Source organism: Lichenostomus cassidix, chromosome 1Aa (genome assembly GCF_008360975.1).
Source record: "Lichenostomus cassidix isolate B80296 chromosome 1Aa, HeHo_3.0, whole genome shotgun sequence".
NCBI classification, from domain to species: domain Eukaryota; kingdom Metazoa; phylum Chordata; class Aves; order Passeriformes; family Meliphagidae; genus Lichenostomus; species Lichenostomus cassidix.
The window spans coordinates 13,489,749-13,515,002 of record NC_139480.1 but is presented as its reverse complement, the minus strand read 5'-3'; the positions used below and the strand labels follow the sequence as shown (position 1 = coordinate 13,515,002).

General features: G+C 44.6%; 1 protein-coding gene across 1 annotated transcript; it reads left to right on the top strand.

Moving 5' to 3' along the window:
- Nucleotides 1–22,926: 22,926 nt before the first annotated feature.
- Nucleotides 22,927–24,708, top strand: CCDC71L (coiled-coil domain containing 71 like). Its single transcript, XM_085040756.1, has one exon. It carries the CDS (start codon nt 23,093–23,095, stop codon nt 23,948–23,950), a length of 858 nt encoding a protein of 285 aa, XP_084896882.1. The 5' UTR covers nt 22,927–23,092; the 3' UTR covers nt 23,951–24,708.
- The last annotated feature ends 546 nt before the right edge of the window (nt 24,709–25,254 follow it).

Here is a 25,254-nt window from a genome sequence, read left to right as displayed (position 1 = left end):
TCTCCGTAGGAAAGGTTTTCATGCTGTTTTGACTAAATGTCTTCTCCAACGTGTTGAGCATCTTGCTTGTCTTATTCAGGTTTGTTTTGTTTTTTTCTTCGCCCCCGCCTGTCCCCCCCCCAGCTACTTTATTGTTTGAATTTGCTGAGTTACGGTTTTTCTACTATTTTCCCATCTCCAAACGGGGCAGTCTTGGATCTCCCTTTTTAGGTCATGTTCCTTAGAGCTCCTGTGATTCCCGTATCTCGCCTCTGGGTTCTTGCCAAGTGGGCCACATTGTTTTTGGAAAGCACTGCTCAAAACTGGACATAGTAGTATTCCAGCTAAGGCCTTGCCAAGGCTGCCCACAGCAGGAGGATTAATTCACCAGCCTTACGGTATCAGACTCCAAATGCAGCTCAGGCATAACCATTCACATCCAATTCAAACAAACAAACAACTCCCCCTCACCACTCTTTCCCCATCCAGGCTGCTGTCTGTTTTGCTCTGAATGGAGCTGAGCGCTTCTGTCTCCACAGCTCGTGTTGAGAGTGAACAACAAAACTCCTTCCATGCTTATGTTGAGACACTTTTTGGACCCAGATCTTGCAATGAGATTCACAGGTGAACTCTGTATGGCACAGAGTGCAGACACTTGCCTTGAAAGCAATGCTGACATAAGATTTCATCTTCAGGGAACACTCTACAAGACCATAAATTGCCACAAAGACTATAAAAATGATTATGATTTTTCTAGGTACATGTTCTTAACTTCCACAGAAAGAAAATATCAGAGGTAAATAATTAGTATGTTACATGTACATATGCTATTATAAAAAGTTGAATAATTGTTGTTGTATGGATGGATTCTTTTGATTGAAAAAAATAATTTGCATGGTGTTAAGAATCATATCCACCTGAAGCAAAAAAGAGAAACATTTGTTTCAAAATGAATTTACATTACACTGAACTGTGTCTAAGGAATCATAACTCCATTTTGGCCTCAAGCTCCCCTTTAGATGGAAGCAAAAACCTTCAACAATATCCGTGTGATGTGTGTGCAGCATAGGGGAAACACAGTGAAGACTCACTTCGTGATTGGCTTTGCCTGGTACAATGGGTAATATCTATCAGAGAAGTTCAGCTTTGCACAGCATTACTGAATGCTTTAAAAGACATTTAAAAGCCTAATCAAAACAGGAAGTCTTTTTTGTTGTTGTTGGCTGGATCCCCAGATAGATCACTTTGGGAACACAAGTGTAGCCAGTTTGGCGACTAATCGTGTTAAAATCTGTGGACTTTATTTGGGGATGCACAAGCATATGGAGATTTGAGCAGCTGAATAAAAAGACTGTCATTTGTCAAAAGACAATTATAGCGGGAATAATTTACAGCCAGAGCAAATGACATGTTTCATGTTGATTTCAGCCAGAATGGTGTAACATTTTTAAAATAGCTATAAGTCAACGTAATGTTATTTGCAGTGAAAGAATAAATTATTTTAAATATTATATTTGAGAAAGGTTGGTAAACTGAAAACGTTAGTCTGTTCAAGATTTAATAAGTTAATAAAATATTAAAAATTTGCAGTTAATCTTCAGCTCATCTGTATGCACCACAATTTTCTTTATTGCCTTTTCTAGTAAATCCAGAAATTCAAAATTTCCTGTAGGCAAGGATGCTCTCCTTATAGGTTGTATATTCTTTGGAAATACACATTTTAACATTATTTTATTCGTGTTCATTTCCAAATGTGATTTAAACCCTTTCCCATAAATTATCTGTTGGTTTGTTGTTTTTTTTTTTAGTCAAGAACAGCCTGCACAATAAAATGAAATGCATATTTTACCATATCAAAAATGGAACTTTAAAACAGTCAGGAATACCACAGCTTAATGGAGAAAGATGAAGAACACAATTTGATATTTAAATTAAGCTGATTTAATCAAAATTAGTCATGCAAAGGAGCAATCATTTTGCTAATATAGTCTTGTGGGGTGCAGTCAAAATGTAATTATTTCCTTTATCTACCAGCTGTAATAAAAATATTACAAGGAATTGCTCTCATGATCTTAAATGGGAGTTTTGGAGGTTGAAAAAATGTAAGATGGTATCTTTTGTATCCTCTGCACAGTCAAACACCAGTTTTTATGTAGTTTCGTAGAGAAACTGATAAAGAGTAACAGCCACATTAAATGCTCAGCAACAACTTTATATACTGACATATATTGGATGTAAATGTTCTGTTGTCATTGACAAACTGGGTGTATTGCAATTTAGGAAATACTTCTCTAATAGTTTAGGCTGGTTTTTATTTTCTATATTGCCAGCAGAGAAAAAAATTAGATGCTGAAGCTTTGTAGGTCTTGTAACAACAAAGTCAAAGCCTGCTTGCCTAGTCCCAGCAACAGCTATATTCAGTTTTGTAATTGCTTCTTTATGTAAAGAAAATTGAAAAATCCCCATTGTAGAATACGTTGTGCATCCTGATGGAATGATAGGTAGCCTTCTCATTTCTTGGAGAATTTATAAGCTGGAATTTTCTAGTTGGGTTGTAAACTCTTTATGATGCATTTAGTGCAGGGCTAAAAATAAATTGATAGAATCCCTTTATCATACAGTTCTGCTGTGAAAACTGATCATGTAAATATGTTATCTGTTGTATTAACATCATTGTCATTGATTTGTCCATATGCACAATCATATGGTAACTTTGGTAACAAAAAGAAGCTTTTCTTCTCACCATAACTTGCCAACAAGCAGAGGAGGAGTGAGCTGAATTTTAGTTTGGCCTTTGCATCATGTTCTAGGTATAGTAGCTGCTTGTGAAAAGGAAATAACTGATAGACATATGTTGCCTGCAGATCTGTCCTCCATTCACAGCTTTATGTCATGGGAAAGGCAGCTCTGCTCATGCTGGTTCTGGGTCATTGCCTGGGGAAGCAGTAGAAGGCTGTGGGGGAATAGGGGGATCCAGAAAAGCAAATTAAGGGTGAGCTCTTTCTGCATCCCTCTGTGGGCAGTTGAGTCCTCTGTGAGATGTCTCCTGTGTGAGCTTTGTTCCCAGATAGAAGCTGGGTCCAGGGGAATCTTTTAAGATCTGCTGGGCATAAAAGAAGCCTTGTGGCCTGATCCAGAAATTATGTCTTTGCACCTCTGTAGGCAGAGCAGATCAGGAAAGCTCTAACAAGGAAACGACGAGTCTCATTCTCATCTCCTCCAAGAAATACCCACTCTTTCCTTTTCTCCTAATGGATCAATGCTCCTGGTGATTGAGATTTTGCACAGAGTCCCTCACTTCAAACACCTTAAGTTCACAAACAGGAAACAGCAGGTGTTCAGAAGCCTTCTGAGATACATCTACTGAAGACTTTGTCTCCCATTTTATGGATTTCGGTTGTTATACCTCAGACTAGGTATTTAAAGCACAGGGATGGGAGTGCAAGCTGTTTCCTCTGTGCCATGTAAGTACACACATCAGTTTTACATCATGTAAAACTCACACAATGCATCTTACTGGCTTGAATACCTTTTTTTTTGTCAGTTCATACGTGTATGACTTTGTCAGAGAGAGGTGTACTCATGGTAGCAGAGTGCATGTAAACAGATTTTTAAGATCATGGTTATTTTTAAGGGGTGGAGAAACAAGTTTTTGAGGCTGCTGACTGAGAGAGGTCTCAGTATTAGGGGGTGATGCAATATTGCATCATCTTGTGGTGTTGGGACTTGACAGAGGAAATGAAAGAAGTCAGAAATACAAATATAAAGAAAAGGAGTTTACAATTCCAAGCAAGGCCTCTAGTCTAATGGCATTATATTAAGTGCTCTTAAGCATATGGTATGGACAAGAATTCCTCAGTCTCTGAAAGTTTCTGACACAGAACATAATGAGTTTAATTTGCTCATACTTTATGAGGTTTCTCTAGACAAGCTCTCTGAACTGTGTTGCTGTGCTATCTTCCTGTGCTGATATTTATTGCTTTTAGGCTTTGAAAATGTGTTCAACTGTATACTCATTTGTTGGTGCAACCGTCTGTCTGTGGGGAGGTAAATATATTTGCATTGCATATGAGTTATGTAAGGGTGGACTTTTATTAGAGGATTTCTGTATTTTTGTTCTTGTAAATGAGTAATGTAAAATTCTTTCCCTTTAAATTACCTCATTGCCTCTCTCTGTATATTGAAGCAATATATCCGTTAGACAGAAAAGTGTTTCTTACCAGAGTTTCAGGCACCCCACAGGCTAGTTGATCTGCTGTCATAATACTCAGGGATACTGAAAAGACATTCAAGGAGGAATCTTATTTGATCCACAGAGTCTAGTTGAATACAAAACTGCCTACAAAGATACTCTTTCCCAGCCTGGTCTTTTATGGAAACAGACCCTAATCTTCTCTAACAGCTTTAAACTTTAAAAGGTAGCCTTAGCAGTATGTCCAGATCACCACATTCGAGGGGGTGTTGGGGACTGAATAACAGGATTTCATTCCAAAATGCTGAATCCCTTGTAAAGGAAACCTGTTGGCACATCTGTTTCAGGAGGAGGCTGGGGATCCCATCTGAAAGCTGGGGATCCTCTTGGGATGCTGGGTTTGCATGTGTGACAACACTCCATGTGCTGGAGATGGTATCTCATCACAGTGGCAGCTTTGCTAAATAAGCACCTATCCTTGGTGTGGAGCAGAAAGGCCTTGCAAAGTGAGGGTCTTGTTGCCCTTTTAAAATCCTTGCTCACTTCTGTTACTTTGGCTAACTAGAAAAGCATTCTGGGAATGATTCAGCTAAGCTAGAGGTGAAAAACAAGTTACATAATTGTGAAACAAATATTAGAAAAAATAAGAGCTTACACTGTGGGGCTCATGGTTACATGTGATGCCTGTTCCTATAATGATCTTCAGTGGTTGGTTAAGCACATTTGTTGTGCCTCACAAGTATGTAAACTCATAACAAACTAACAGTTTAAGAACCTGGGATTTTTGCAATAAAGTGTCTTTGCCATATCATCATGGAGATCCCGTGTTTAATGATATTCTCAGGTTGGAATACAGAGCTTCTGTGTTTACAGACAAATCAAAGCCTTGCCAGCCAGTCAGCACAACCATAGTGAGTAAAAAGCCACTTTCAGACCTGGAACTTTGTATATTTTCTTCCTAAAAATGAAAGCTGAGAATAGCTGTGACCCAAACTTCCACATGGGAAGTGTCAACCCTTACACACAAAACGAGGACAGCATTATGCTGTGGATATTAGTGCATCATCATGTGTCCATCTAGTCTGTATAGATGGCTGTCCACTGTCTATGTCAGCCACAGTTGGTTAAATACAAACATGGAAACAGCCCAGGTAAAACAGGCGGTATTGACAGACATCCCATGTATTTTAGGATTCCCTGAGTTACCATCATAAATATTGCATTATCTATAAAATGCATGTCCCCATACTTTCCTGCTAGCAATGGAAAGCCAGGTGTCTCCAGCAAAGTTTTGCAAAGACTCTTTAGTGTTTCACAGCTTGAAGCCTGAGCTGTTCAGCAGGGGACAACATGGTAACTAAGCCCAGTTTGGGTGGGACTATCCCATTCCTTTGTGGAAGGCAGTAAGTGCTGCAAAGTGCTGATCAGAGCCTGCTCTTCAGACTTTCCACAAAGTTAGCTGTGCTTTATTCTCCCTTGATCTACACTTCGGGCTGCAGCTGTGCCCCCCAAAGCTCAAATGGAATGTAGAAATGTCAGTCTCTCCACCATGACTCAGAGTCACACCACCCTCAAATATCAGCTAGGTACCTGCTACACTTCTTAGGTGTGATAGAAACCTTTAATGTCTCATATTTCTGCAGTTAAAATGTGTCAGTTGGCCAGATCATGTTTCCCAAGTCATGTAGAACACCTATCCCAAGTAGGTTGGCCAGGTTAGGCCAGCTCGCCTGTGAGCAGCTGCATGACTGAAAACAGGCAGGGCGTTGAACTGGATCTCTTTATAGTTGTTCATCTGGCTGCCTATCAGTTACTGAACAGACATAGCCCACAATAATAATCTCATGAACAACATTCTTTGATGCATTTCAGAAGCTACGGGAAGTCTTCCTCAATACACATCATGAGGCAGACATGCAGGAGCCTTGTGTTTCATGCCAGCAGGGAGCAATTGTTCTTTTCTGAGAAGCCAATGTTCTTTCCCAGTATTTTTCCCTGGTGTCTCCAATAACAAAATGTTTTGGCTGAGATGGTGTGATTTTCGTTCTTGGAGAGGGTGACCTAGTCCTGGATAGACCAGATGCTGCAGTCTTTCCAAAGTACAACTGTACCCTAAAGGTGTGTGGTAGGTTGACATGAATAAGAGTACAGAGATGAGGGACACATGGGAGGATCCTAGGACAGTATTTCCTCTCTGGTCTCAGATGATCTAAAATACTCCAGATCGGTTTTGAACTCTTCCTGGATTCCATTAAAGAGAAGAAAAAAAATGAGTAGAAGGTGAATCCCTGCTATGTCCAGAGGAAAAGGACAAGAGGAATGGAGGAATGATAGATATTAGGGATGTGTAACAAACCCAAATGAATGAGTGACTTTGAAGACAGCATTTTGAAAATCCCTGAAGAAGAGTGACTACAAAAACCTACATAGCAGAGCTTGTTTCAAGCACCGAAGTTGCTGGTATTGGGATAGGCACTGCAGGACCTGCCCCTGAGGAGTGGCTGCAGATGTGGTGGGTCCTTATGAATGAGGATCAGTGCTACAGAGCTGGCCCTGAGCAAGGGTGACCTGCTAGCACAGGACTTCATGGTCCCTCGGGCTCCTACACTTGTGAAGGGGGCTTTTCAGACTTTTATCAAAAAGTGAAGCCCAGAAGAGTGTAGTGAGTCCTTTGTCTTGACAGGCTGAGTACTGGAGGTGGCAACCACACTTTGATTCATACTTTTCATTATTTTTGCCTCTGTTTCTAGTAATTGGCATAACAGTAGATGTAGATGGGAGGGACATTTGAAAAGGTATTGCTGGGAGTTTGGGAGTTGAGTGTTTGCATCCAGGAGATTGCCAATGAGGGGGAGCAACCCAGAAGACTGTTGACTGTTACATTCCTGGTACATGAATTGACTGTGTTAAAAGCTCAGGAAAGAACAGTGTTGGCTGAGTTAACTCAATTTCACTGGGATAAACAGCAAGATATTCAGAGCAGTGTTCAACTGCTAAGAGTGAAGGCATGTAAAAAGCTGATTGATCTGAAATCCCAGATGTAGCTTGTGAGATGCTCTGGTAGCAGTGAGGTCAGTACTATGAACTAACCTAACGGAAACTCATGGTAGATAAAATATGTGGAGGCCAATGACTATACAAGACATTCTTAACAAAAAAAGATTATTTAGATGATGCATGGTACATCGAACAGTGCCCTCGATGGGCATAAAAAATATATTTTAGGGTTAGTTAAAGGATGGAAAGTGTGGAGCCAATAACACTGAAGGTCCAGAAAGGAACTTTATTTTGTGCACAGAGGGTGCATGTGCAATGTTAGCACTGTTTGTGTTGGCAGTTATTTCAGAGGAACTTGGCACTGACCTGTTTTTCAGCCTTAATTCCATGAAAGGAGGAGTACAAAAAGCAAGGATTCTTTTCACTAGTGATTAGGGAAGAAACCAGCTGTTTGAATCTGAGTTAGTCTGATAATCTCATTTAAGCAAATTATGTATGTTGAAACACTGTGGAGTTTGAGATAAGCAAATCCATCACAGGTCCTGCAGACAGGGAGAAGGGAAGGTCTTGCATTTTATGTGGTTGGGGAGATACATATGCAATTTTTGGCAGTGTAACTTGCTAGGAAATTGAACACAAGACCAGGTTCAGCCCGTGCAGGAGGATTTAGTCCAGCCTTTGGAGGGGTATCTGTGAAGAGTACATTGGCTGGTGTAAACCCAGACCTTTCAGTTGACCATAAATCCTCTGTGACATCCTTGTATGCAAGCTTTGGTACCTAACCTCTCTGATGGGCCATCCCACCCAGGGACATGCCCCTTGTCCCCAGTTTTGTGCCGAGGCAATTCTGTGGGTGACTTTTCTTGGACATGTGCGTTGTGCCCAGCCCCCCCACCCATCACTGCCCTACTGCAGTGCCACGAATTACAGCAACAGTGGCCGCGCCAAAGGGCACAAAGCCAAGGGGCTCCTACAAACTCCTGCTCTCCGGGGCCACCCTCGGCATTCCCAGCTCGCCAGGGCGGCGTCACCGGCCGCGGGTGTGACGTCACCGACCTCGGGTGTGACGTCATCGGCCGCCGGCTCGCGCCGGCATTGCGTCATGCGCCGGGACAGAGGGACCCTGGTGCTTTGGTGACACCTGCTGGGCCGATGTGAACATCACCGGGCCGTGTGACAGCCGGGAAGGGCTCTGGATTTCTGCCTCCACCTGCCCCTGATTCACCCATGGGCTGTGGAGAATGATGTTACACACCAGAGTTACCCAAATGTCAGTCACCAGTGTTACCCACCTTAACCCACAGTTAACCTAGCTCATAGTTAGATCTATGTTTTCAGTCGTTAATATCTAAGCAATTAAAGATCCTTAGGGAATGGAAATGCGAAGTATTAGTGTGTTTCTGGAAGAGAGTTGGTGACAATCATTTTGACTTATCTGTGCCTCAACTACACATCTCACGCAAAAGTAGATTTAGCAGAGCTTTCACATCCCACCAACTCACCGGATAAATTGTGTCGTATAAGCTTCTAAATCCAGTTCTGGACATCCAGTTCTTGGTGAAGAGGAGCAGGACAGGAAAGGGAGGACTTCTTTTTCTGACAGGTTCTACAGGAGAGGGCAAGGTGCTGTGCCAGAGCTGCGTCTCAGCTGACCACCAGCTTTTGAGCTGCGGCTTTGCCAGAGATAAGCATACAGCTCAGATTAAGGAGTTTACATGGGAACCTGGGGTCTCCAAACACTTTTCAACTTGTCTTTGAAATGGGACATTATACATGGGGTATAATGTAACCCATAGAGGGGTTACATTTTTGGTTTTTTTGGTTAACCAAAAAAAGTAACCCATCGAGGGGTGCCACATGGAGCAGTGAGGCTTCTGACATATTAGGACAATAACACCTGCACACAAGGTTGGTCTGACACTGTCACTGAGGAACCTGCATTGCTTGAGAGTGTGGCTGCCGGTGCTGAAGCTGGATTAGGGGTGAGAGATCTAAAGAGCCTACAGCTCCAGGAAAACTGGAATGGGAATGGGCCTGCCAAGATGACTGCGGCTAGGGTTGAGAGATCCTCGAACTCCAGGCACATTGGCGCTGCAATGGGCCTGCCAAGACAATTATGGGAATGCGCCTGCATTGTTGTTCATCCATCTCTGTGAGCTTCATAACGCAGGTGTAGGTCTGGGATTATGAACTAGAGTTAGGGTTATGGTTAGGGTAAGGGCTGAGAGATCTAGAGAGACTCAAGCTCCAGACACACTGGCGCTGGAATGGGCCTGACAAGACTATTACAGGAAGGAACGTACATTGTTGCTCCTACCTCATTGTGAAATGGCCAAAGCTGGTATTGCTCTCAAGTAATTAACTAGGGCTAGGGTTAGGGTTAGGGCTAGGGTTAGGGTTGAGAGATCTAAAGAGCTTCAAGCTGCAGGCACACTGCCGCTGTAAAGAGCCTCCCAAGGCCATTGCGAGAAGGCCCTAACGTGGCTGCTCCGCCATCTTTCTCAGCCGGCGGGCACAGGCGCTCGGCCCGGGTAATTAACTAGGGCTACAGTTAGGGCTAGGGTTAGGGTTGAGAGATCTAAAGGGCCTGCAGCTGCAGGCACACTGCCGCTGGAAAGAGCCTCCCAAGGCCATTGCGAGAAGGCCCTAACGTGGCTGCTCCGCCATCTTTCTCAGCTGGTGGGCACAGGCGCTCGGCCTGGGTAATTAACTAGGGCTAGGGTTAGGGTTAGGGTTAGGGTTAGGGCTAGGGTTTGGGTTGAGAGATCTAAAGGGCCTGCAGCTGCAGGCACACTGCCGCTGGAAAGAACCTCCCAAGGCCATTGCGAGAAGGCCCTAAGGTGGCTGCTCCGCCATCTTTCTCAGCCGGCGAACACAGGCGCTCAGCCCGGGTGTCGGGGGTTGAGAATTTCTTCCCATTCCTGTTACTAGGCAACAAAATGGTCCGATGTTCGGAGCGATCAAGCCTTTTGTAAAAGACAAAGGCTAGGTTTTTGGGCAGGGCAAGGTAAGGGAGAGCGGGCCGGGGAACGCTCTCTCGTGTTTCGGACGCTGAGGGTAGAGGCTGCTGGCTCTTTGCTTTCCAGCTGCTACCAGAGGAAAATCCAACTGTGCCCTGTTTCTCTTCTCTCCTGGCTGGGTGAGCTTTGATTCAATTTTTCTTCCCACTGGGAAGGGCGCGTCTCCCTGGGCTGCGTTTTCCCGCGGCTGCTGCCGGGAGAGTCCGGCTGCCTCTGCTGCCTGCCCCGCCCTCTGCCGCACGAGACCGCAGCATCTGCTGTGACTGTAGAAATTCTCGATGGCCGGAGAGAGAGAGCGCCCGCTCCTGCTGCCCTGTTCTCTCGCTGCCCTGCGCGTTTCTCAGCCCGTCCGCCATTGCAGCTCCCCAACGCTGACCTGACCCTGCGCCACAGCGCCACCTGCAGCCGCTCGGGAGTCATCGCACCTGCCCTGGCCGGCCGGGAGCTCAACAGCGCCCCTGCTGCTTGCAACCGTGATTGCACCACACGGGAGAAGACTCAGCAGCTCACGTTATCTGCTGTTTGGTTTTCTGGTTCTAGTTGTGGTTTGCTATTATTGTTATTGTTTGTTTATAGATACTAGTAAAGAACTGATACTCCTTTTTCCCATACCTTTTGCCTGAAAGCCCTTGATTTACAAAATTAAATAATTTGGAGGGAGGAGTGGAAGAAAATCACATCCTCTGCTCTAGGGGAAGGTTCAACCTCTCTTGGCAGACACCTGTCTTTCAAACCAAGACACCGGGTAATTAACTAGGGCTAGGGTTAGGGTTAGGGTTAGGGCTAGGGTTTGGGTTGAGAGATCTAAAGGGCCTGCAGCTGCAGGCACACTGCCGCTGGAAAGAGCCTCCCAAGGCCATTGCGAGAAGGCCCTAAGGTGGCTGCTCCGCCATCTTTCTCAGCTGGAGAACACAGGTACTCTGCTCGGGTCATTAGGTCTAGTGTTAGGGTTACAGCTATGGTTAGGGTTCAGAGATCTAAAGAGCCTCGTGCTGCAGGCACACTGGCTTTGCAATTGGCCCACCCAGACGATTGCGGCAATGCCTCAACATTGCTGCTCCTCCATCTTAGTGTCCTGGACAGCCCAGGTGTTCATTTCAGGTATTTCATTAGGGTCTAATATTTAGGTTGATAATTTTAAATAACCTCGTGTTTTAAATAACCTCGACCCTAAACATTTCATTAGGGTCTAATATTTAGGTTGATAGTTTTAAATAACCTTGAGCTGGAGGCACACTAGTGTTAGAAGGGGCCTGCCTAGGCTATTGTGAAAATGCCCCCACATTGCTGCTCCTCCATCATTGTTAGCTGTGGAACTAGGTGGACTAGAATTATTATTTAATCTATCAGATTTAATTGTTATTCTAGTTGCATGCATTTCCTCGGTTTATATAATATCTTTATCTCTTCTAGTGTAATAGAATTTGAGAGTGTCAGGTCTGGGTTTCCACGCACACTCATCTAAGGGCCCAACATCTCTGTCAATTAAGTTAATGTGAATGAGGAACTTCTCTGGCAGCAGCTTCAGGCCCGTGGTTTGAGAAGGGTGTAGGTTTTTAACAAATTTTTATTTGAGAGGCTTGGCTTTTATTTGCCAAGGGAGTTACATGTATCTCTCTTATTTGCTAAGGGAGTTATGTGCATCACAGGGGATGTGCAAGCAAGATCCATTGTGCCACCCTATGTGGCATTGGTTCTATGAGATGGTACTTGTCCAGGTATTTGTCTCGGATAATTGATTAGGTTTAGGGTTATGCCTAGGAGTAGGGTTGGGAAATCCAAAGAGCCTCGAGCTCCAGGCACACTGGCACTGGAAGGGACCTGCCAGAACAATTACAGGAAAGCACCTACACCGTTGCACCTCCATGTTTCTGAGCTGCGGAATGCTTGCATTGGTCTCAGGCAATAAACTCGGGTTAGGGTTAGGGAGTCTTGGCTTCTATAATCTTATAGTAATGTGAATGTTCCTGACTCCAATTTAATTTCCATTTGTTTCATCTTCCTGTCTTCATTTTCTGAAAAATGTTTCCCTTCCTTATACCCAGGAGCATGAGCACTACCCATGCTTTTGTCAAACATTTCCATAAACCCTGCACTATCCCTTCTCTCAGCTCAAATGGCTACGTTTGAGGAACTTAACAACTTTGTTTCTCCTGCTGTGTGAACCTAGTAACCATCCCAGGCACAAAGGTCTGCCTGAAGGATACCAGCGATACTGAACCAGCCATGCGTGATGCTGGACATCAGATGGAAGCCTAGCTTTTTTCTTCAAACCATCTGCTTTTGTTCAGCCACCTTCTCTTCACATCTTCTCAGGTAAAAGTCTTTGAAAACTCTTGAATGAGATCTACTGTCAGTTCAGTTATCAGACACAATGGGATATCTGTGACAGAATATTATCTGCCAGAATATCACCATGTAGCATGGTAAAACTCAGGACCCTCAGAGTACTAGCAGATTGCTGGTGAGCTGGCTTCTATTTGAGTGCATGAAATAATAATTATCCCTGGATTTATTGTCACAGGAAAGCAGAGGCCAAGACAAATTGTTAAATTCAGATATAAAGATCCTAGTCAAAATATTTGCAAAAGGGATACATCAGATATTATCAAGTTCAGTAAAAGAAGTCAAATGGTTATGAAACATAAATACTTTTCCAGTAACATAAGAAGAGGATCAAGTTATACTGTATTCAAAGAAGAGAATGTAAAACATATCAGTAGAACTGCATGCTGACTTATGGGAAGTGATATTTTAAAAAGGAGAAGACGCGGTTTCTGATGAACAGTATGAAGTTGAACAGTATGCAGTCAGCAATACTAATTAACTTCAATACTAGCCTTTTCTGGAGCAAATGAAATGTTTTAAGAAACATCCAGCTCCAAGTTGAAAGATAAAAGGAAATCTGTGTGGGTAGGTGGAAGGATGCCCTAGGTTGCAATACAGATGTATTTAAGTATTCTATTACCACCAGCTGTGGGCTGTTAGCTGTTATCAGCTGCTAATGACCCACCCCGGATGACAGACAATGGGCCATCAGGGACCCACCGTGTGACTTGTGGACTTATCCCATTGTGGGATGCTCTGCCCAGGAGGGAGGAGCCAGGTGTTCCCACCTGGATATAACCTGGCCTTGGAACTGCCTGAGCTAGCCCTGTCTACTGGGTTCCCAGAGGACAAGAGCTACCACTGGACCTTCAGCTAGAGACCAAACCTTCACAGGATCACCACTTGAACTGAACTACTTCAGTTGGACTGCTACCACCACCCTAACAGGGTGTCAGTTTGTATCTGACTTTGTCAGCGCTTTTCCTTGTATTATTTCACTTATTTTTTCTTAATTTCAATCTGGACTTGTGATCTCCCACTGGTTTGTTTTCAAACCAACACAAAGGATGAGCTGACCCTTTGGACCTGGTGGTGGCACAGCTCTCCCTGCCTCCCTGTCCTCAATCACTGGCCACAGGAGATGGACTGTATTTGCTAAATTGCAGATGGTCTTGGCCCTTCACTGGTTAGGAAGAAACCCCAAATACCACTGAGGACACAATAGCTTATTTCTATCAGGGAGAGCTGGAACTCACTGGGAACCTCAGTGCAAGGAACTGCTGGCAAATGTGATTCCTGGGCACTCACTTTAGGTGAAAGAGTTTAGATGAGGAAAAGTCTGTTGTAAAATTTATTTTCTCCTAGAGAAAAGAAAAAGAAGAAAATAGAGAAGCTGGTTGTTTCCCTTTAGAAAGAGAAAACATCTGCCATTTGGCTTGGTTTGGGTGGAGTGGGCATAGCTTGCTGACATGTTCAGCCAAAGACTTTCCACAAGGGTATTCTCCCACCTTCAGTCTATTCCTGCCAGACACGGGGACAGCACGGGCACATGAGCTGTCCCACGTGGGGGAACAGGTCTTAGTGTATTCAGCCACTCTGCAGTGATGGGAGACCATAGAGCTGGACCAAAGGCAGGAGGGTTCTGCCAAGCAAAACCAACACATTGGTGAAGCCAATGACATCTCTGTTGCTGCTGCATGCAGTGACCTCCAAAGCGTCTATCGGGAGAAGGAGGAAATCTATGCACAGATCTGGGATTAAGGCATCAGTGGTGTACAACAGGCATCTAGGAAGTAAATGACTCATAGGAACTAGGCAGGGATGTAACACAAACAGGGAATGTCTTGTGCTCACAGCCTTGTGGTGACAAATGATAAGAATTCAGATGAAGACATTTTAGACTAGGGTGAAGGAATATAGCACTATGCAATGAAGAGGGCACATTCCCATTCCCTTTCAGTCGGTTGTGTTATTACTGTTTGTCTGATGTTTGTTTTATGATAGGTATCTTGTTTATGGTTTGGATTCAACAACTAGGCTTTCTTGCATGTGCTCATACAGCCACATGCCACATAACCAAATCCATTAATTAAGTTATTCAGTGTTAATAAAATAACCTTGACATTGTTATAATCTTTGCAGGCAGACAGCTAACCAGCTGCTAACAGCTATCTACAACTATGTACACTGAACTCAAAACTGGATTCCAGCTGTTTGGCATTAACTGATGCACAGTTTCCCTAAGGGTGGCCTTATTTTCAGAGCAACACTCAGAGTAGGGAGGTTTGCTGTGCACAGGTGGATGGTCCAGAACACAGCTGCCTGTCCTGGCATGCAAGATGGCTGATTCCAGGATTTTCCACAGGTAACCAGAGTGAACATCTGTACGGCCCATGGTTGGCTCACATTCTGTCAAAAAATCTTTAGGGAAGTGACAGACATCTGTCTCTTCAGGGTGGCAAGTCTCTTGTTCTTCCTTTGCTTTATATTGATACTGATCTCCATTTGTCTTGGGTGAAGTATGATGACTCTCTTATTACTGGGCATTTAATATTTTTTTTCTCCTTGTAGTGGATACAAAAGAATTCCTCTGTGTTACCTCAGTACAGCTAATGCTGAGACAATGGAAGAGTACACTTCCATGTACATCAGTGACTGGAGAAATCCAAGAATGCAATCCTCAAGCATGCACGCTATCTATTTCAGCATATTTTAAACACAAATTCAGAGCATCTGAAACCAGAAGGCCACTTTTTTCTTTAATTGAAAAGTCATGCATTTTCTATGGACATTTCAGCATTTCACTTAGATGCCTAAAATAAGTATGTGATTGCATCCTTCTCTTGCTACATTAGGACAAGAAGGACAAGAGAAGTTGGATACTTTAATCACCCTTATAGGTTTCTATTTTCTCTTGGTGAACTATTTTGTTCCTTATATGTACCTTATACTTCCTACTATGTACCTTATATTACATATGCCCAGTTAAAACTGATTATGGTAGGAATCTAATTTTCTTCTTTTTTCCCCTTTCTAATTATAGTCTTTGAGGCCTGCTTATGGGTTACATAAGTGATGACAGATGTCTTTTTCCAGTATTTGTTCCTTTTAAAATTAATAAGTGCCAAGTTTGTAAACAAAAATCACAAGTCTCTTTATAGGGTTTAGTTCACATGCTAGAGGGGAACCCTGGGCCTTTGTCTTTGCCATGCTTCCCACCCTCAAACTAGGCCAACCACCTTGTTTCAGTATCCTTCAGAACTATAATTTCATCTAGCCCTGTAATGTTAATTATTATTTTCATCATCATGAGTACAGCAACTGCCACTTATGTACCTGGAGGAGGATTGGCATCTCCAGGCTATCCTCTGGGTTTAATCCTGGGGAGACAACCAGGCTGCTCACTAGTTCATCCAGGCTGAGGCTTGATCCTGTGGTATGATTTATTTTAGTAGTGCTTGTTAGATTATTTCCAACCATGCATTTGCCTAATTATTTTTTGAATCATGTAAGCTTTTGAAACCCATGGCATCTTGTAATTACTTCCACAGCTCGATTATGCACTGCCTAGAAAACTGTCTCATTTGCCACCTGAGAATTTGATTTTTTTTTGCCTCCTAGATCTTGTATTGCAAGAAACAGCAGACAACAATTCCCCATTTTTCTTTCCCTATTTTTCACAGGCTAGAAGTCTAAGCACTCATTCCCTGTACAGAAACCACCCAATTTCTTCTTCTTCATCAGGTTAAATTTCATACTCACAACTTTTCTAGGTCTAGGTGGAAAGGAATTACATGGTTTGGTGAGAGGTGAAAGAAAAATGAAAAAAGGGACAAAGAAGAAAATGAAAATGGATGGAGAGCAGAAAAAATGCATGAAAGAAAGAGGAGCATTATAGAGAGAGGAAATGAAAGGTGGCTGATGCTACTTTAAATAGAATGCCTCAGGAAACAATGGGATCAATATTACAAGATGACCTGATCTGTGATGTGTGAGAACCATGTTCTTGAGCAACATATTTCTTATGCTGGAATTATATTCAGGAATAAGTACTGGACTTACCCATTTTACACATTTGATAATACTGAAAACATATCAGTTAGTCCTGTATAGGAAAACAGCTTCTGTTTGATAAATGAGGATTATAATTTGAAAGATGTACAGTAGGAAACACATTTTAGACAGAAAGGAACTGAATAAATAGAAAAAGCAGAATGTTCCAGGAGAAATGATACCAGCAGAAAACAGAATTTAAAAAAAAATTGAAAAATATAATTGCCTTTTTGCAATTAGTGGAATAATAGATTCACAGAATTGTGGAGGTTGGCAGGGATGTCTACAATCCTCTAGTCCAACCCCACTGTTCAAAGCAGAGTCAGCTACAGAAGGCTGCTCAGGATTGTGTACCATAGGTTTCTGAAAATCTCTGATGATGGAGAATCTACACAATCTCTGTGCATCCTGGTCAAATGTACAATCACCCTTAAAAACATTTTTTTCTTATGTTGCTGCACAGCCTGGTGACCTCTTCTCACAGTGACAGTTTCTCAACAATGGCACATCTTCTGCAGGCTATGAGACCACCTTCCACTGCCTTTGTCTCAGTGAAAGGCCCCAGGCACTCCCTGCATCCTGAAATCTGCAGAGCTCCACCCTCCTTCTGAAGCTCCATTTGAAAGTTGTCTTAGAATGAAATAGGTAAGAACAGAAAAGAAATTGGAACAGGTATTCTGAAATAAACTAATTTGTGGAAGCATTTATTCTAGAATAAGAATGTTGGAGATTTTTCCCCGCTCTAGCCTGTCCAGTTTCCAAACCTGCATGCTCTCTCTGCACTATATCCCACCATTTGATTGCTCACTTTACCAGCTTAATTGGTGAAGACGACACAGCATGTCTCTCTCACTTTGCACTGGCTTTCCAAAGATGACACAGTGGTTAGAGTAATGTTACTCTGTCTACAGTAAAGTTAACATATGGTGAACTACTTCAGGGTAGAAAAGACTGAAGATTTGGGAGCATAATTTAGTCAAAGCCGACAGAAGTGGTTAAACAGATGGCTTAGGTGGACAGAAAGGAATAAGAGGAAAAATAAAATGAAATTAAAATAGGATTGCCAAGAAGAGTCTTCACTTACGATATAAAAAGCAAGGACTTGTTAAAGGCTTAGACCAAGAGACCATCATCAACCCTCAAGACTGTAGTAACCACCAGCATGGCTATTATCAGTATTTATTGATAGCAGGGCAATGGTGACATAAGTGATCGGTACAGTTTGCATGGTTATGTGCATCACATACAGAGTACTTCCCAGAATGTGGAAAAAATGTTAAACAGTCTCTGCTAAGGTATCTTCCAGGAGTGCTTTCTGTATCACAAAGCATGCTCCTTTGTGTACTTCTATTTTTACTATTGCTACAGGGGTTTTGTGAATTTATCAGTCTTCTTTAAAAATTTGTTAGAGATGTTTTCCTCTTTCAAATATTGTCAGTGAATGGTATTAAAAGAAAAGCTTATTTTTAAAAAAAATCTTTTCTGCCCCTCTGCATGTAGTCAGTCACCGTTTTGGAAGAGGGTGTATTGAGGCAATGAACAAAGCAAAAAACGAGTATGCAATGATCGGAGCCAGTGGAATACATTTTACCTCAGGCTCCATCCTTGCTGTGCTTTGGCCAGAGTGTGGCTTGTGGCTGCTGATGAATACTGTAACCTTTGTGTTTCTTTCTCTGCAAATGCTTTGTTACCATTTAGCTCAAGAATATGTTCTTGTTGCAAGCTGATGTAGCAGTAAAGCTCTAGGAAAGAAATATTGCATTTAATTGCTGTGGGTGCCCTCTTCTGTCTTCTAACACGTCTGTAGAGTAGAACCCCCCTTGATGACCAGCTCCAGGCTCCACCCAGTCCAGCGTCCTTGTCTGTTAGAGGCCAGATGAGGAAGGTTAGGGAAAGAGTGTGAGAATGGTGCAAACACTGATAGTTACTTTCCCAGATACATTCTTCCTTCCTTTCCTAGCCCTTGGCTTACATCCTTTCTGAACCCATGGTTTTCATGTACAAGATCTATCGATGTGTTTTTTTCTTCCAATCATGTCTAATACTTTTGAATATTGCGTTTTGTAATGCCTGCAAATTTACTGGTGCACATTTTTCCACTTTGGGATCCACAACTCTGCTGAAAAATGAACTACACAGACTAATTATGAGTCATCTGGGGGAAAAAAATAAAGTCTGTCTTTTTGGTAGTTTAAAGTTTTCTGCTTTATAGTTTCATGTGCTTCCCTGTCATTCTTGGATTATGAAAACTAAGACATAATAATTTCTTATCTGCTTTCTTTGTACTATCACAGTTTTATAAACCTTTATCATATTCTTCTTCAGCCATCTGTTTTTTCAAACTAAAGAGTCTTAGCCTATTTAATCTCTTTTCATAGAGAAGCTGTTCCATATTTCTGCTCAGCTTAGTTGCCCTTCTTTATATCATTGCTATTTTCTTTTAGAGATGGTAAGACTAGAAATGCACAGCATTCAAGATTTGTGGAGGCACAATGGACTCGCATTCAGCAGAATGCTGTCTTCTGTTTTGCTTTCTATCCTTTCCACAGTGATTCCTAACACCCTATTTCCCTTTTTTACTGCAGCTGTGATTTCTACACACAGCAATTCCACATTTTTTCCCCCCTAATAACTGATTGAGAAATAATTCTTGGAAATTATTTGCTTTTGTCTCTCTTTGAAAGTATTTTCAGGAATTTTGCCAATACTTGCCTGGGCACTTCTCAGGCCTAGGAACTTGATGACTATTGGGTAACATCTGAAGTTTAGCTGTGAATGGATGTGGAGTCATGATTGCATTGCCGCACAAACTTTCCTGAAAACATGTTAAAGGCATTTGGGAATCAAATTAACTGAAGCAGGCTGCCAGTTTATGCAACATCTCAACAGCAAAAGTAAAGACACTGGGAAAGAGTGTTTATCTTTGAAGACATTGGACAGTAAGACTGCTCTTGCTAACCTGGGTAGATGAGCTCAGGTATGTTGAAGGAAAAGTCCTGGCAGCAAAAGTGATGTGACTTAATGTCCAGGATTTAAGGGCTCATCAGCAAGACTCAAAACTCTATGATCATATGTACAGATAAGATTGTTAGCATTGAAAAAAATTAGCAGCTACCAGTGGGGGTTTTTGGTACTAGGCAAGCAATTTTAGAGAAAATAAAGTGTCTTTATTGTGTAGCAATTAGTGCACCAATTTCTCAATTGGTATTTTGCTCCTCCTTCTCAAGAATTCCGTGCAGAAAAAAATTTCTGACAAATAATTGGAAACAAAGATTACAGGGATTTTTTTGTACTCTTCTCTGTTCCAATGTACACATTTCCTTTATTTTTAGAATAATGATTGTTAGAAGAGCTACAGAAAATTAAGTGATTCTATACATCATAGTGAAGTCATTTTGATCCACGTCTTCATTTTATTCATATATTAAGGAAAGGCAATATTTACTTGCATAACTCAGGAGTACTGTGAGTGATAATTAATGCTTACAAGAAGTAGTATGATTGAAATGAAGAGCTATGCACTTCCAAAGGATTATTAATTTTATTATCATTGTTATTACTGTACTGAGCTATTGGAAATTACTAAAAGATAGGCAATTACTGTGGATTTTCTTGAGATGACTTTTTAGGGCATTAAAAGAAGAGTGTTACATTGGAGAAAGCTCATAATGAAGTTGTAAAAGTGAAATTACATCCCATGCTTTAAAAGGGTATTGTCCATCCTTTAAGCAAAAAAGTAAAAATAATGAATAAATACTACATTAATAAAATATGCTGATCTGTCTTTTTACTTGTAGTTGTAGTGACTCATTTACTGCTTGCCTGAGAAGAGCTGAGCTGCTGAACTGGGCAGTGTGATAGCTGCCACCACCAAGAATGGGAGCCCAGGTCAGCTTCTGTGGTCCAGCAGGTGATGTGCCTCTGCTAAGATGTGGTGACTTCATAGCCAGTGTGACCAACAGAAGCAGGGCTGGATCAGGAGATGCCTGTGCCTAGTGCTTCCAGCTCCAGGTTCTTATCCTCTGTTTTATAGGACACCTCTCTCAGTTAAATCAATCTGGCTACATGACTGTTCTAAGGCACACTGTGAAATGGATCTGATTAAAAACAACTCTAACCCCATCATTTTGGGAAAAGTTTCTTTTTAAAAAAATGGGTTATTTATAAAGCTAGTTCAGAATATGGCTGTACCTTGAGACTGTCCCTATGAAGATTTAAAATGGCTTTGTTAATATCCACTTTAAATGGCTATTTGGATTAATATTCTTGAGTTTCCCATGAACACAAGTTGAATTATACTGTGAAGAAAATTAATTTATTTCCTTCGGCAGAAAGGAATAATTTCTTATGCAGAATGTCTGCCTCTTACTTGACTGGATTTCTAGACATTCCAGTTTAGGTTCTTGATGAGTTGAGAATAAAAGATTTCCCTATTCTAAGGTGAAAGATTAATTACAGAACAAAGACTGTCTAAGAAGAAAAATGTAATGCCTCTACCTTTACCCATGCTGAGAGAAAGTAATTAGCTAGGGGTCTAATCAAACTCCGAATAGGATTTGTACAGAAGGTTAAACCACCTCTGCCCTTGCTGACACCTTGCTGTTCTGGGTGCTGGAAAGAGCTCTGGTCTAATTGCAGCAATCCAGGAACCCAACAAGACACTCTCATTGTGACAGCAATATGATGTGTTGGAAAGCATGATCCAGAGGAACATGGGACTTCACAACAGCTAACAAAATTTTACCATAAAAGCTGCAAGTGTAGCAGTGCCATGCAGGAAATACTTTGCAGTGGACTCAGCAAGGTGGCAGCTCTCACAAAGGGCTCAACCAATCCAAGATTTTATTGCTTCCGTTGGGATATGCTTTGTTAGGATATCAAGCCAATTTCAATGAAGCTGCAAGCAGTTGACAGAAAGCAGCTTGGGAGAAATGGACTTGGAGTCTTGGTGGATATCAGGTTGAACACGAGCCAGCAATATGCCCCTGCCAAAAAGAAGGTGAATATTTTCCTGGGCTGCATTGGGCAAAGTGTTGCCTGCAGCTTGAGAGAGGGAGAGCACTGTCCAGTTGTGTTCCTCGATACAAGAGAGGCATGGATACACTGGAGAGAGTCCAACAAAGGGCCACAAAGATGATGAAGCGGCTGAAGGACCTCTCCTGCGAAAAAAGGCTGAGTGAGCCAGGACTGTTCAGCCTGGAGAAGGCTCAGGGGGATCTCACCAGTGTATACAGATACCTGAGGCGTGGGTGCATAGAGGACAGAGCTGAGCTCTTCTCAGCAGTGCTCAGTGACAGAATCAGAGGCAGTGGGCACAAACTGACTGCATCGTAAACAACTTTTTCCTGATATCAAATCTGAACTTCCCCTCACACAGTTTCATTCTGATTTCTCATGTCCTATCAGTGGTCACCAGAGAAAGGAGCCTCCACCCTTGGAGATACTCAAAATTCACCCAGACATGGTCCTCGGTAACCTGGTTTAGGTGACTATGCTTGAGCAGGGAGGTTGGACCAGATAACTCCACAACTCAGGTTTGTTTCAACTCCAACTGTTCTGCAGTTCTATGGCTTATGATGTTGACTGACCAACCTACAGGTTCATGCTTTAAAAACCCTTCTACAACAGGATGGATGTATTTAATATAAGGTAAAGCACTTCACTGTATCGTGTCCATCGGTCCATTTTCGTTGTTTGACTCAGTTCCCTCACAGCTACTCCTTCGGGGAGCTTCCCCACCGAAGTGTCCAACCAAATCCTTACTCAAACACATTTCACACGATAAGGATCTTCGTCCAGGGCCCTATGAGGATTCTCACCTCTCAACGAGGCGCGATGCCGGCACACCGCTCAGCGCTCACCCCGCCTTGCGGGAGCCTCGCGCCCTTCCCTGAGGGAAGGGGCCACCCGCTGGGACACCCGGCTGGGGACGTGGGGATCGCGGCTCGGTGTCGCGCCGGGGGCCGAGCTGACAGCTGACAGACCCCGCGGGATACGCTCCGGGGGCAGCGGGCTCCGGGGGCAGCGGGCTCCGGGGGCAGCGGGCTCCGGGGGCAGCGGGCTCTGGGGAGAGGGGGCTCCGGGGGCAGCGGGCTCCGGGGGCAGGGGGCTCTGGAGGCAAGGGGCTCCGGGGGCAGCGGGCTCTGGGGGCAAGGGGCTCCGGGGGCAGGGGGCTCTGGAGGCAAGGGGCTCCGGGGGCAGCGGGCTCTGGGGGCAAGGGGCTCCGGGGTCAGGGGGCTCGGGGAGCAGGGGGCTGGGGGGGCAGGGGGCTCCGGGCCCCCCGCCCGCGGCGGGGCGGGGCAGGGCCCTCCCGACGCGTTTCGAACGGGCCAACGGGCGGCGCGGGGGGGGCGGGCACGCGCAGGCCCCGCCCGGGACTTTAAAGCGCCATTTTGTGCTGGGCGCAGGACATCGATCGCTGCTCACACCCGGCGGGCGCCCGGCGGCGGCTGGAGCCTGCCTTCGGCGCTGCCTCCCCTCTGCTTTGTCGGCGGCTGTCCCGCCACCCCGTCCCGCTGCCTCCATGACCCGCAGTCGGAAGCAGGCGGCGCTGGAGAGAGGAGCCGGGAAGATGAACACGGAGGCGGGGAGCGCCGCGGCGGCGGCCGCGGGAGCCCGGGCGGCGACGGCGGCGGCAGCAGGGGCAGGGGCAGCCGGGGGCGAACCGGCGGCCGCCGCCTGGGGACTGGAGGGGGAGGCGGAGAAAGTTGTGTACTCGCGCTCGCAGGTCTCCTTCGCCGGCACGAAGGCGCTGGGCGACGCCCTCAAGCTCTTCATGCCCAAGTCCACGGAGTTCATGAGCTCCGACTCGGAGCTGTGGAACTTCCTCTGCAGCCTCAAACACGAGTTCTCCCCGGTCATCCTCCGCAGTAAGGACGTCTACGGATACTCCTCCTGCCGCGCCGTCGTCCCCGACCCGCCGCCGCCCTCGGAGCGGCCCCGCCGCCGCGCCGGCAAGCGGCGCCTCCCGGCCACCGACGCCAAGCGCCGGGCCGGGGCGGCGGGCGGCAGCGCCAAGCGGCGGCGGCGGCGGCGGCGCCGCAGGAGGGAGCGGGGCAGGCAGCAGCCCGCGGCTGGCGGCCCCCGCGCCCTGGAGGAGGAGGAGGCGGCGGCGGAGGCGCCGGAGCCGCCGGGCGAGCAGGCGGACAGCGAGCAGGGCAGCCCGGCGGCGGCCGCCTGGGAGCCGTTCGGTGGCAAGTCGCTGGAGGAGATCTGGAAGGCGGCTACCCCCCGCCTCACCACGTTCCCCACCATCCGTGTGCGGGGCAGCGTGTGGAGCCGGCGGAGCCTGGCGGCGGCGCGGCGCCGAGCGCAGCGGATCCTCGGCGTGGACCTGTCCCCCGTGGTGCGGGTGCGCCGCTTCCCCGTGGCGCCGTCCTGAGCCCGCGGGGACCCCGCTCCCCGCGCCTCACCTTGGCCGCGGTGTGGACAAAGAGACCGGTATCAGTCACCTGTTTACATTGCTTTTGTCTGGATCGTGTTCTGCTGCAGCACTTTATGGCCCGCTCGGGCGGCGCCGGGCTCCCCGCCGCTCGGGGGGCGGCCTGCCGGGCCCTGGCCTCGCCCCGGGCTGGGACCGCCTGGCAGGTATCACGCGTGGGGACCAAGTTCCACTTTTTTTCTCTCCCATTGGGCTACCTCACTGGTCCAGAAGTCCACCCAAGAAGTTATTTTCCAAAGGAACTTACTTTCATGCTTGTATAATAAAGCACCATCTGATTCTTGCTATTTTTTTTTCCTTTCTCCCCTTCTCCTTTTCCGATGGATTATGTATGCTTTGTGGTGTTGCACTAGTATGTGCTCAGGGTATTTTGAATCCCAAGCATTCCCAAGTTTCAGTTTACTCTGATAAAGGATGTGTAAAGAATGGAGGTTCAGGACTTGTGGCTGTTCTTGATGGTGCAAAAACTTTTTAAATTTTAATTTCATGAGCTTAGTGATATATAAAGATGTATTGCGCAGTATAATTGTTACACTTTTGTATCTAAAGTCATTTTTAAAGTTTTCTAGTTGAACTAAGTATTTGTTTCTATGGAGCACCTAAAGATAGAATCATCCTGATATTTTATAACCCTGTTTACTTTAGGGAAGCTCATTTGGTCAACCTAAGTGAACTTAATAAAAGTCAAAGAACAAAAAGCATTTCAGTTCAATGAAACTGCACAGGGATGGGTTCCTGGTGAAGTACACCACCATCGAAGCACTCTATGTCACTGAGCTCTGGCTTTGTGAAGAATGTTACTGCTCATCAGAGCAATGTATAGGTGTCTGGAGGTGAGCTGTGAGCCAGTGTTAGTGCTGACAGCCAGAAGTCAGTAGCTTGCATGACACAAATACCGCACTGAAGTGCCTCTCTCTGCAACAAGAGCAAGACTTGATATCTGGTCACTTGATAGCAAACTAGCACTTGTTCTGTGGTTGTGAGATGGTTAATGATGGATAATTCTGTTTAATTACTTGCACATAATTATTTTTGTAAACCTTTCATGCGTTTCACAGTAGACTGATGAAAAATTCATGATGTAGCTTTATTATTTTGACTGAAAAATAACATGTAGTCATTCTGTATGATAGGCAGTCTCTCTTAAAGCTGATTTATTAAGGGGTTTTTTTAGTTCTTATGCCTTGCAATTGGTGTGTGAGGAGCAAAGGTGTATGTGAGGGAGAAGGTGATTATTCTCTTTT

Coding starts and splice junctions, on each gene's coding strand:
- CCDC71L (XM_085040756.1), top strand. CDS start 23,093: ATGACCCGCAGTCGGAAGCAGGCGGCGCTGGAGAGAGGAGCCGGGAAG.